The following is a 12,419-nucleotide window of genomic DNA, read 5'->3' on the forward strand; positions in this document are numbered from 1 at the left end:
AAGGTAGGCTCATTGAGGGAGTGGGACCATGGCTGTCTGGTCCAAAGGGCCTCAAAAACCTAAAGCCAGCACTACTCCAAACCCACATTTCCCACTTCCACAAAAAAGGTTCTTCTGAGGGTTGGCGGACCCTCCAGAACAGAATGGGGTATGGTGCAGCAGAGGGCTGAAATATTGGGGAGAGATTGGGACTTGCACATGAAAACGCTTTCCTCAAAGGCAAACCCTCCATTTTTATCTCAAAATTACTTCCCCCTCCCCATACAGCTGTGGCATGTGGGGAGGTGGGATCCCCAAAAATCAGGTGGAGGGGCCATCCACCAGTGAAGCCCTTCCTTTTATGGAAGGTCCTTTCTTCTCATGGAAGGCAGATCCTGAATCCCACTGAATAATTACAGAAAAGGTGTGTGTGTGTGTGTGTGTGTATGCAAAAGTCCCATCTGCCTTTATGTGGGGCTGAACCAGGATTTGAATCCAGGTCTTCTTGGTCTTTGTTCTGACCCAGTCTTCCACAACCTGGTGCCCTCCAGATGTTTCAGACAACTCCCACCATTCCTGACTATTGACCATGCTGGCTGGGCCTGATGGGTGTTGAAGTCCAAAATATCAAGGAGGGTACAAGGTTGGGGAGAGCTGTTCTAACCACTAAAACTCACCACTTCAGAGCTATGGGCTACTTGGTCAAACACTATGATTCTATTGATAGTTTCAGACAGTGATATTCTATACCATGTTAACATCTCACCATGTATTTTCTTTAAAAAAGAATTGCAATCAATCAATCATCACCTGAGCTTGAGTAATACCTCCTTGATCAAATCAAACACAATGGAGTGGATCCAGGATTCTTCAGATCCATTGAAATAAGTTAAATTGGTAATTACTAACTGAAGTCCCATTAGGAACACAGGAAGCTGCTTTATACTGAGTTGGACCATCAGTCCAGCTAGGCCAGTATTGTCAACACTGACTGGCAGCGGCTCTTTAGGGTCTCAGGAAGGATTCATTTCTAGCCTTACCTGGAGATGGCAGGGATTAAACATGGCTCCTTCTGCATGCAAAGTATGTGTTCTATCACTGAGCTATGGCGTTTCCTTAAGCCTCAGCCCATTGATTTCATCTGGTTGCAATCTTTTTTTGTTGGTGGTCTGCCAGTGTTAGGCTGGTTTTCTAGACCACGTAATAACAACTAACTATTCAATAATCATTATTTATTTATTTATTTATTTATTTCATTTCTATACTGCCCAATAGCTGAAGTTCTCTGGGTGGTTCACAAAAATTAAAACCAAAAAGCACACAGTAAAACAATATAAAATATTAAAGCATTAAACCCACAATTATTTATTTATTGCATTTATATCCCACCTTTTTTCCTCTTGCAAGGAACCCAAGGTGGCTTACATTATCCTCCTCCTCTCCATTTTGTCCTCACAACAACAACCCTGTGAGGTAGGTTGGGCTGAGAGTCTGTGACTGGCCCAAAGTCGCCCAGTGAGCTTCCATGGCTGAGTGGGGACTAGAACCCGGATCTCCCGGCTCCCAGTCCAGCACTCTAGCCACTATACCACACTATTGTAAAACCACAATATAACCAGAATAAAACCAGAATAAAACCTAGCAGCAATGCAGAGATTTAAAATACAGATTTAAAACAGCAAAGCTAAAAGACTAGAAAGCTAAAATGCTAAAATGCCTGGGAAAATAAAAAGGTCTTCACCTGGCGCCAGAAGGAATACAATGTAGGTGCCAGGCGAACCTCACTAGGGAGCTCACTCCACAGCCAGGGTGCCACAACAGAAAAGGCCTTCTTCCTAGTAGCCACCCGCCTCACTTCCTTTGGCAGGGGCTCACGGAGAAGGACCACTGAGGATTTATAAAATAAATTATTTATTACATTTATATCCTGCCTTTTTTCCTCTTTAAGGAACCCCAGGTGGCATACATAATCCTCTTCCTCTCCATTTTATCCTCACAACAACAACCCTGTGTGGTAAGTTGGTCTAAGAGTCTGTGACTGGCCCAAAGTCAACCAGTGAGCTTCCATGGCTGAGTGGAGACTAGAACCTGGATCTCCCAGCTCCCAGTCCAACCCTCTAACCACTATACCACACTGGCTCTCATTAAATAATAAGTAAATAAACCATTTGACCTGGAGTAATACCTCCTTGCTCAAATCAAATAAACAGAGAGCCATGAAGATAATGAGGAAACCGCAACAGATAGCAATTCTTTGCTCAACTGCAAACAGTTGACTCTCTGGGTTATTAGGGTCACGGCACTCATCAGCATGAGGCAGGACTTCTTGATGAGATGTGGAAAGTTACGGCAAAGGGCGCAGGGCTTTTTCAGCACCTCCTTACTCAATCTTCATATATTTCTTTCTGGGCTAAGAGAGGAGAGGTCCAGTGTAAAATGTCACATAGAGATATGTGAATCAGCAAAACGTGAGCTTGTGGAGGTTCTCCAAATTCCACCTCGAAGCTTGGTCCAGCTTGTGCCCATATCAGATTTCGAGCTCTGTTTTTGTCTTTTCACACACAAAATCAAGGGCATTTTCTCATGCATTTCCCCAAACATATGCATCAAATGTGTTCATTTTTAAAATGTATGCATTTTTCTCACATTCCTTAACTTTGTGCACATTTTTTTTGCATCCATTGTTCAAATGTACACACTTTTGAATGTTTTTTTTTGGTGGGGGCATCTTCTGCAAATCACATTGCAGACTCAGAAGTGTACGGACTTTGGCCACCAGCTGGGTTTTGGCCACATTCAGTCTTTGGAGGTGTGAACGCAGTAAATTATGGTCATAAACAAACTGAGATGAATTTCTTATACATCCCTCATGTCATACAAAAGGGACTGGGGCCATATTTAAAAGTGATGCCCTATCTATGCTGGCCATATGCCATTAGCAGAGCACTGACCTGTAACTTAACCATTGGTTGGGCATGTGAACATGGAATGTATAGATATTCATGAGAAGCACTGTTAAAATATAATACTAGCAACATAAAACAGAAATGGGCAAGTGCTTTTTGGGTGGCAGCACCATTCAGGCAAAAGGGTCTATTTCATTCTCCATCCAGATCACTGCAACACAAGCTTCCATGGCAGTGTAGCTTCAGGGGCAGTCTTAGGGCCAAATAATAACACCCATTCACACAACTACTAATGGTGTGAATGTTGTTTTTTAAAAAATAAAACAATGGCTACTATTGTCCCAAATCTGGACTGGGAACTTGGTGTGTGTGTGTGTATATGTATGTATGTATGTACAGATGGGTCTAACTCTCCCCCACTGCTGTGGTTTCAACCCAAATTGGATGCCTCCATTTGCATTGGAAAGAAATCACTGTTTTGAGCAGGTGGAAACTTTTCTTCTAACACAGAGATCAGATATGGAGGAAGGGCTCTGCAATCCTGCTTGGGAGCCCCTTTTGGTCATTAAAATGAAGATTCTCCTCTGCAGTGCAACAAAGCAGGAAGCAAAGCTCTCCTCTATCCCTGGTAGAGTCTGGATCCAGATTGGACCCTTCTATGCCTCTTGTTTACTTAAAACAGCCTTCCTGAACCTGGTGCCCTCCAGCTGTGTTGGACTACAACTACTTGCATGAATAGCATCACGTCTAGATTGGCCCCTGCGTCTATGCCTTCTGGGCAGGTGAGAAGGTTTTTGGCACTTCTGCTTACTCATAGTTGAAACCAGGTGGATGGAGATGTCCGCAAGAAGGACATGTGGTAACTACTTTAAGGGTGCAATCCTGTGGATGTTTAGACAGAAAAAATCCCTACAACTCCCAGCATTCCCTAGCCAGCATGGAGTTATAGGACTTTTGTTTCTGTCTAAACATGCATAGGATTGTGCCCTAAATGTACTTCTATAGCAACTCCCAAGAGACAGAAAGGTGGGCTACAAATTGGATCAATCAATATGTGAAGAAATAGCTGACTGATGGTTCTACAGTAGGGTGCAAAGAGCCAGATTCTTCACCCAAGTCATTTTGGTTGCTGTAGTGATCCAGAGGTAACTCTCCACTTGGTAATTAAAATGGAAATCCTTCTCTGGAAGAACAGAAGCAGTGCAACACAGCCAGCATGGTGTAGTGGTTTGAGTGTCAAATTAGGACTGGAGAGACCCAGGTTCAAATCCCCATCCAGCCATGAAGCTCCCTGAGTGACCTTGGGCCAGTCACTAACTCTTAGCCTAACCTACCTCACAAAGTTGTGGATAAAATGCAGGGGGAGGACCATGGATGCCACCTTGAGTTCCTTGGAAGAAAGGCAGGATATCAATGAAATAAATGAATGAATAAGATGTAAGTAATCCCTAGCAAGGTAAAGTGTGAAGCACATATCCTGTAGTAGCATTTGTCAGTGTGCTGAGAGTAGCTGCAGACTGCTGATGAACCTGGGTTTGCTGACTGCTAATTGAAACTCTTTCAGCCCAAAGGTCAAATTTGGAGGGACTCTTGGGGGCTGTGTTCCAGTGGGGAAAAGGGCTGGGGCCTGATGAAGGGGGTGTGGCCATCTGGGGATTCTTGGTAGTCTTCATTGGTACCCCAAACAGGCTGGATTTGGTTCACAGGCCTGAGGTTCAACACCCCTGCTGTAATGTGTGAAACAGCCCCTGCTTGGATGCCATTTTCATGTGCGCGCAGAGATTTCAATAGGAATTTCTCAGTTGTGGTATTTAAGAGAGACATACTTCTTGGAGGAGGAATGGGGCATAATAAAGGAGAAGGGTGACAAAGTAATGATGCAAAGCTATCTGAAGAACTCCTAACATTTCTGCCTTGGCATTTCGTGTATTCCTTCCTCCAGCAGAGCCAGGGACATAGCCACAGAGAGATATGGTGGCGAGAACCAGGCTAAAGGATGGGGAGACAGGGAAGATTTGACAAGTGAGGGGGGCATGATCATACCTTCATCCCCTGTAATCTGAGGACTACCTTTAGAACAGTGTTGACATTTAATGACTGGTTGATTTTGTTACTATTGTCAGCTTTTAAACCAAAGCTCGACATGCCAGATTAAACATTGCTATGCATGTGCATGGAGGCATGCTTTTGTTTGCCCCAATATCTGATAATGATCACATGGTATTAGCCTTTGATTGTGCAAGATGTTATGCAAACTGCACAATTGTTATGAGGAGCTGGATGATGCCATCGCGCTAGCAGGCTGCCGTGTGGGGTCGGAGCCAGGGCTTGAAGCCAGAGCACTCCCGAGAACAGGGGAAGGGGCAGCCCAAATATAGCCACAGAAATGACACGCTTGCTGTTTAAAGGCGCAGTAATGTCCTTCAGGACACAACCCAATTTATGAAACGCCCAGAGAGCTATAGGTTAAGATGGAACCTCTGCCTAAATCTAGTGTGACCCAAAAGTCAGATAACCTACCACCCCACTTGGAAAGTTATTCCCTTTGCAACATGGATGCAGAATCTCTTGAAGCCCAAGGGCTGAATTCAATTTCAGAGAAGCTCTCAGGGGCTGCATTCCAGAAGTGGGTGGAGCTGAAAGCCAAATGGGGTGGGGTCAAAATACCGGCATCTTTTAGCTTAAAACTCTTACTGCTGGTGCCTTAGGAGAGGCACTTCAATCTCTTAGGATGGGGAAAAGAACTACAAAAGCCAGGAAACCACCAAATAATTGGTGGTTGGGGAAAGGGGCTCTGCAGCTCTGATCTAGAATGACAGTACTAACACTTAGCATTTATTTGGCACTTCTTCGGCATTCAAAGTGCTTATATCTGGGTAAATCTTACAACCGGGTCCTGTAAGGCAAATGATCAACAGTCAGGGGGGGTGGGGGGAAGGGGTGTGATCAGGAGAAGGGGGTATGGCCAGGTGGGCTAGACATGATCTGCAGGCTGTGATTTTGCACCCTTACCTTACGGCTTCATGAGGCTAGTGAGCCCCTTAAACCACAGTAATTGCAGAAAAGGTGTGTGTGTGTGTGCGCGCGTGTGTATTAGGGATGTACATATTTGGTAAAACCCATTTCATCTGTGTTTCACAGATCGACAGGTGCCTTTCATCCAGTTGTCCACCTGTTGATGGAATCAGATTTTTTTTCCAGTTCCCCAAATTTGCATTTGTGAAAATGTGCAAATCCCTTCCCAAATGTGCATTTTCATCTTTTAGCCTATGGGGGAAATGTGCATTTTTGGCGGGCATTTTTTTTATTTTACGTGTTTTTCTATGACTAAATTTGTGTAAAATTATGGAAAGTTAAAACAAACAAACACAGTCTGCAAATCCGTGGAATCCATGCAAATCCATGGGAAAAGCTGGTCTGCTCTGGAATCTGTGGGTTGGATTCATAGAAATCTGAATTCATTTGATTCTGTTGCAGATTTCTCCAGCATCCCTAGTGTGCATATGTATGTACGTACAAATATATATATAAAATCTGACTTGACTAAGTTTTGTAACAGAGCAGGGATTCAAACCTGTATCTTCCTGGTCAAAGTCCAACACTTTAACTACCACACTACACTGGTTTCAAGTTATAGGTTACTTGTTCAGACACTATGACTCTGTTGGTGGTCTGACAGTCTTTGGCTGGCATTCTATACCAGGGGTGAGCAGAAAGTACATCCGGATATGGGTGATTTGCAGTAGATCACCATGGGTTTCTGACTCACCGTTGTTTAATAATAATAACAAATGAAAAGGCTCTTCACCCTCAAAGTAGGCTGCTGAAATGAAGAATGCTTGGGGGGAAAGCAGGAGTGGATTTGTGGGGAAAGAAGAGTGAGCTCAGTTCTGGTACTGAAAGCAAATTCCTGGGCTGAACATGGGCTCAGAAGCAGCCTGATCTTTAATTCTAAGTGCATATCTGGCCCCTAAGCCACACATGGTGGAACCTGGAGTTACAGAAAACAACAGCAACAACAAAGTATACCCTATAAGCTTGAAGCCTGCTTGCCCCTGTTCTATATACCATGTAACATCTAACCATGCCATAATAATTTAAAACTACATCATAACGAACTACTTGGGCTTGAGTAATACCTCCTTTCCGAAATGAAATAAACAGAGAGCCTTGAAGATAAGGAGGAAACCGCAACAGACAGCAGTTCTTTGCTGAGCTGCAAGTAGTAGACCCTTGGGGTTATTGGGGTGATAGGGCTTGGCACGAAACAGGCTTCCTTGCAGAGGTGTGGAAAATTACAGCAAACAGGGCAGGCATCTTTGCTGGGCTAGGAGAGGGCAGTCCAGTTCAAAATATCATGCTGCCACACTAAAGGGACATGGTGTTGGTGTTCCAGGTGACTGGGGCCATATTTAAAGAGCAATGGCAAAGGGGAAAGGTAGTTGTAAGCAGGATCTAGGGACTATTTAAGTCCACATATGATTGGTCTGATTGCTAAGGTCATCTCTGGAGGCTCTTCTCTAGGTGTCACCACCAACAATGGTGTGACGGGTAGCTACAGGGAAAGAGCCTTCTCTGTAGTGGCCCCCCATCTGTGGAATGCCCTTCCCAGGGAAATCTACTAGGCATCTTCACTGTATGGCCTAGTTCACATGTAATGACAAGAGAACTGATGGTTTGTTGTTGCATTGTGAATTCTGGTTTGTTTGTGGTTCACAACACAGAGTGCAGGGTTTGCACATAATGACAACCCATGATTCAATGACAAGCCATCCTCAACCCATACTCTGGGTTGTCATTATATGCAAACTGGGTCTATATGTTTAGATGCTGGGTTAAGACTTTTATTTTCCAATGGGCATTTATTTCCTAATCAGGTGCTCTGATTATTCACTTTGCTGCTGACTCTACTATTTTTAATGTTTTGATATTTTGATATTTTCATTGTTGCATTTATTATTTTGGTTGTTATTTTCTTGTTTAAGTTTTTTTTTTCTTTAAAAAGTAATTGCAAATGGCCCCAAGGGGAACAGCCAGCTGGGCAGCATATATATTTAACAGACAAACACACAAATTTGATAAATGATATCAAATAAGTAACAAACATATGAGCAGAATTAAAGGATTTAGAATGGCTGAAATATGTGTTGCATTTTCTAAAGAATACTGTGCCTATAATGCTGCAATCCTGACTCTTGCATATTTAGGAATAAGTCTTATTGGACCTGGTGGAAAACATCTGTGCAGCTGGGTGGTACACAGTGGAGGCTGGTGGCTCTGACTTTGGTGGGGATGTACATCCATTCTGGGTTTCAATCAGAACCAGCCAGAACTCTAAAGGAGCTATCCAAGGTGCTGAACCTAATTTAGGGATAGGGTTCAGGACCTTGGATAGCCCCTTTAGAGTTCTGGTTGGTTCTGACTGGAACCCAGGATGGATTTACAGCTCCACTGAAATCGGAGCCACCAGCCTCTACTCGTGGTACATTTCTGAGCTGGTGGTAAGTTTCTTATGTAATGTGTAAGATTAGATACACACAGATTTGATGCTGCAGCAACTGCCCAGAAAAGGGTTACCTTTGAGCAAAGGCCATGAAGCTCCAACTGAGGGAGCATCTTCTCCCATCACTTGGAATCAATTGCCCTCACTTAGGACAGCTAAACTGGCTGCCCCTTTCACAGCTCTTCCATTCTTGTTCAAACTTTAGTAATACTTAGGACCAAAGGTGGTGTCGGCAGCACAGATAGCCATCAACAAGTAAACACAGTGAAGGGCAATATGTGGGCTTTGAAGTAACCCAAGTCTTAAAGATAACAAGGGGGTGTGGGGTATCTCCTTGTTTTTTTTCCTGTTTAGAACACACATTTGGTTGGGATTCCAACTATTCCCCTTTGCTTGGAGGATAGTTCAACATCCTTTGGAATGTCTTCTGGAGAGGTTTAGGACTCACCACCGCTCCTTAAACAAGGCATCCTGCACAGTTGTTTGCTCCTTCCTTACACGTGCGAAGAACTCTGTGCAGTTAACAGCAGCAAACCCTTGATGTCTCTTATATTCTTCAGTCTTACTGAAGCTTACTTGGGAATGAAGCCCCACCAGAACAGAGTGGGAGCTGCTTTTGAGGTCCAGCTTTAGACTGCATGCTGAATGGGACTCGGTGTGTATGTTGGGCTGGATCCAGGATCTGCCTTCCGTGAGAAGAAGGGCTCTGAAGGTCCCTCTGCCTGACTTTTGGGGATCCCCCTTCCCCCCCCTGCACCCACAGCACAGCTCACTCCATTCAACAGGGTCTCCGGACTCTCTGTGTAGCATTTTCAGGAGGCTGGACAGGCTGCCAAGGGAAGGAGGGGGCAAAGAAGCCCACTTCCATCAGCACAGTTGATCCAGCTCAATCTGGAACCAACCCTTGGTGCCTGCCAGATGTTTTGGATGACAGTTCCCAGAATTCCTGACCTTAGCCCATGCTGCCTGGGGCTGATGGGAACGGACATCCAAAATATTTGGAGGACACCAGGATGGAGAAGGTTGGGGTAAATTTAGGCCAATGATTGAATGGGGGTGGCATAAGTTGGGGGGGCTTCATAAAAACCACAAGCCCACCCCGATTTCCCCCCATTTTAGCCAAATCATCCCCTGTAACCTAAAAAAACACAATTATCCAGTGTGTGTGTGTGTATGTGGGGGGATGGATCACAAAATTTAAGGGATCCATCCCCCAACCCCTGTAATTCAAGCACTGGTTTTGGCCACATCACACTCATCATTACGAAGTCAATCCCCCAGAAATCAGTAGGATTTGGTAGAACACGGGTTTTCTGGCTTTCTAGTGAACGCTTTTCAGGACTGAGTCATGCAAGGTGTAACCCTCAAAGCACCCTTAAAAAAAGGTGTAACCCTCGAAGCACCCTTACCCCCCTCCCGAAAAGCAAGTAGCCAGGGCTCTGCACTGTAAGCCACAACTCGGTCCTCAGTGCAAGTGGCAGAACAGCAGCCGGGGAGGCGTTTTGCCTCCGCTTCTGCTTTCAGTTCCAAAGATCCAGACCAGGCGTGTCTTTACTCAGTTATCTTTATTAATAATGTTATAAAAAGTTCATAAAAAACGGGCATTTTGCAAAAAAGAAAAGAAGTCCAACCAAAACCAACACAGAGAGGTCACATAAATAGACATTTTTGCTTTTTTGTTTTCCTTGTTTCTGTTTTTGTCTTTTTTACTGGTAGTTCCGGCATCTCAGAACATCAGACTCGATTTCCTGGCGTCGCACCCACCATTTCGAAACCGGTCATCACAAAGAAACACTAGAAATCCCAGCAGAGGGCTTCGCCAGGACGGCAGAAGGCCACTTGCGCACAGAAAACGGCTCTCTTGGACAACAGACACACGTGCGCCTCGGCAGAAGACCGTTTCCCACCGGAATCGCACACGCACACGCACACGCACACTTGTAGGCACACACCCAGAAACGTCCAGGAGAAGAGTGAACGCTGTCCCCCCACACAAAAGAGAGAGTTCTATTCTTGCACGCACGCCTTCGAAACAAAACAGAAATACGAAATAACTGCACGCAGAAACGAATGTTAATAACAGATGCTTGGGCAAATCAACATGATTTGAATAGTGGAAACGAAAGAGTCTCGGGCACGTCTTGCATGAAAACTCACACAGCAGCCTCTTGGGCAGCCTTCCCCGCACTGGGAACTCTCCGTGGCGGGGGGGGGGGGGGCGTGGATGCTGGGCGTCGTAGTCCAGCACATCTGGAGGGCGCCCGGTTGGGGAAAGGCTGCGAGTCTTGGGAGTTGCGCGATGGGGGGAGAAAGGGCGGGAGGCCTTGCTGCTGGCCGGCTCCGCAGGCGGACCCCCCTGCCGCCGGGCCCCCGCCCCGGCTCCCTCCTCCCCGCCGGCGCCGGCGGCTTACACCTGGACGACCACGGTGCTGGGCCCGCCCGGGAGGCGGCGGCTCTTGTACTGGTCTAGCCAGCGCCTGAGTTCGGAGATCTTGTAGCCCTCGGGCCCGCGGCCGCCCTGGTACATCACGCGCCGCTCCTGCACGATGTAGAGGCGCTCGAAGTAGGCCCCGTAGGCGGCGCTCGAGGCGTTGTCCATGGTGTCGACGGCCAGCGCGCAGCCCGGCGCGCCCTGCTGCATGAGCTGCGCCGCCCGCAGCCGGTCCTGCAGGCACTGGTGCTTGGGGATGTCGTAGGCGGCGTCCGAGCTGACCCAGCCGTCGGACGGGTGCGCCTCCTCGATGTAGACCAGCAGGAAGTCGGCCACGTCCACGAAGCGCGCGGCCAGGCGCTCGAAGGCGCGCAGGCGGGCCATGAAGGGCGGTCAGGTGCAGCTGCCGAAGTTGAGGATCAGCGGCCGCTTGCCGCGCGCGTAGTCCAGGATGCGCGCCCGCGTCCGCCCGTCCAGCCGGATGACCTCCGGGTTGGGCGCCGCCGCGCCCACGTGCGCCTCCTTGAAGAAGTCCAGCTTCTGCCCGTGCCACACCGCCTTGAGCGACTCCAGCGTGAACATGCGGTTCGAGTCGGACACGCACAGCGGAGGGTCGTCCGCGGGGGCGCCGCCGCCCTCCGCCTCCGCCTCGTCCTCCTCGTCCGACGCCTCCTCGCCGGCCGCCGCCGCCGCCGTCAGGAGCAGCTTCTTGCGGATGCACAGGAAGTCCAGCAGCCAGAGCATCACGGCCGTCAGGAGGAAGCGGGGCAGCAGCAGCACGCAGGCGGCCGCCTGGCTCAGCGCCTGCAAGGTGTGGGCGCCCAGCGAGTGCAGCATCGCGGCGGCGGCAGCCCTCGCCGCGGGCGCACGCTCTGGCCGGAGTCGCCGCCGCCGCTCGCTCCCACCACTCCTCCGGCTGGCTGAGCCGCTGAGATCCCGCTTCTCCTTAAGCCCATTTTATAGTCGGGGATTTAAATGAAAAAGTGACTCCACCTCCGGCCAGGAACCCGCCCCCTTTGGAACTCGAGCCCGGGGATTACCTACCCCTCCGCTCCAATGACCCAAAAATACACTGGCAGGGAAGAGGAGAACGACGAGGAGGAGGAGGAAGAAATGGGGGGGGGGAGGAGGGAGAGACGGGCCCGGCCCGGCCAGGAGTGCGGCGGGACGTGCCACGGCGCAGGACACGGCCGCCGGACGGCCAGCCAGAGGGCACGGCCGGGGGCCACCCCGGAGCGCGCGCGAGCCGGCCAGGCGCGACCGGCGCAGCACGCGATCGCCGCCCCCATTTGCCCCCCCCCATTTCTAGCATCTCTCTGCTGGAGCGCTGCTAGTGCACATTGGCTAAGCGGCCCCCGGAGGACCTGGGGCGCAGGCGTCCCACGAGCGGGCTCTCGCCTCCTCCCTGCCGGGGCTCAACGAACGGGCGCCCCACGCGGCCAGCCCGGCCCCCCTTTCCCGTCTGGTTCCCCTCGTCCGCGGGGGGGCGGAGCGGCAGAGACCGCGAAGCCCGAGCGCCGCCGGGGGTCTCCCGCCGCGCGCCTCTTGCGGAGCCGGGAGTCCGGAGCGGTGGGCGCGCGCGTCGGGCAATGGGCGCTAG

At 48.8% G+C, this 12,419-nt stretch overlaps 1 protein-coding gene across 1 annotated transcript; it reads right to left on the reverse strand.

Annotated features, from left to right (window-relative positions):
- Nucleotides 1-9,946: 9,946 nt before the first annotated feature.
- DIO3 (iodothyronine deiodinase 3) lies at nt 9,947-11,659 on the reverse strand. The gene has a single exon (XM_084826705.1). The coding sequence runs from the start codon at nt 11,654-11,656 to the stop codon at nt 10,796-10,798; it is 861 nt and encodes a 286-aa protein (XP_084682831.1). The 5' UTR covers nt 11,657-11,659; the 3' UTR covers nt 9,947-10,795.
- Between the last annotated feature and the right edge of the window lie 760 nt (nt 11,660-12,419).

This window comes from Heloderma suspectum, chromosome 1 (assembly GCF_057233095.1).
Source record: "Heloderma suspectum isolate Gila_16-S chromosome 1, 16-S_ref, whole genome shotgun sequence".
Classification (NCBI taxonomy): domain Eukaryota; kingdom Metazoa; phylum Chordata; class Lepidosauria; order Squamata; family Helodermatidae; genus Heloderma; species Heloderma suspectum.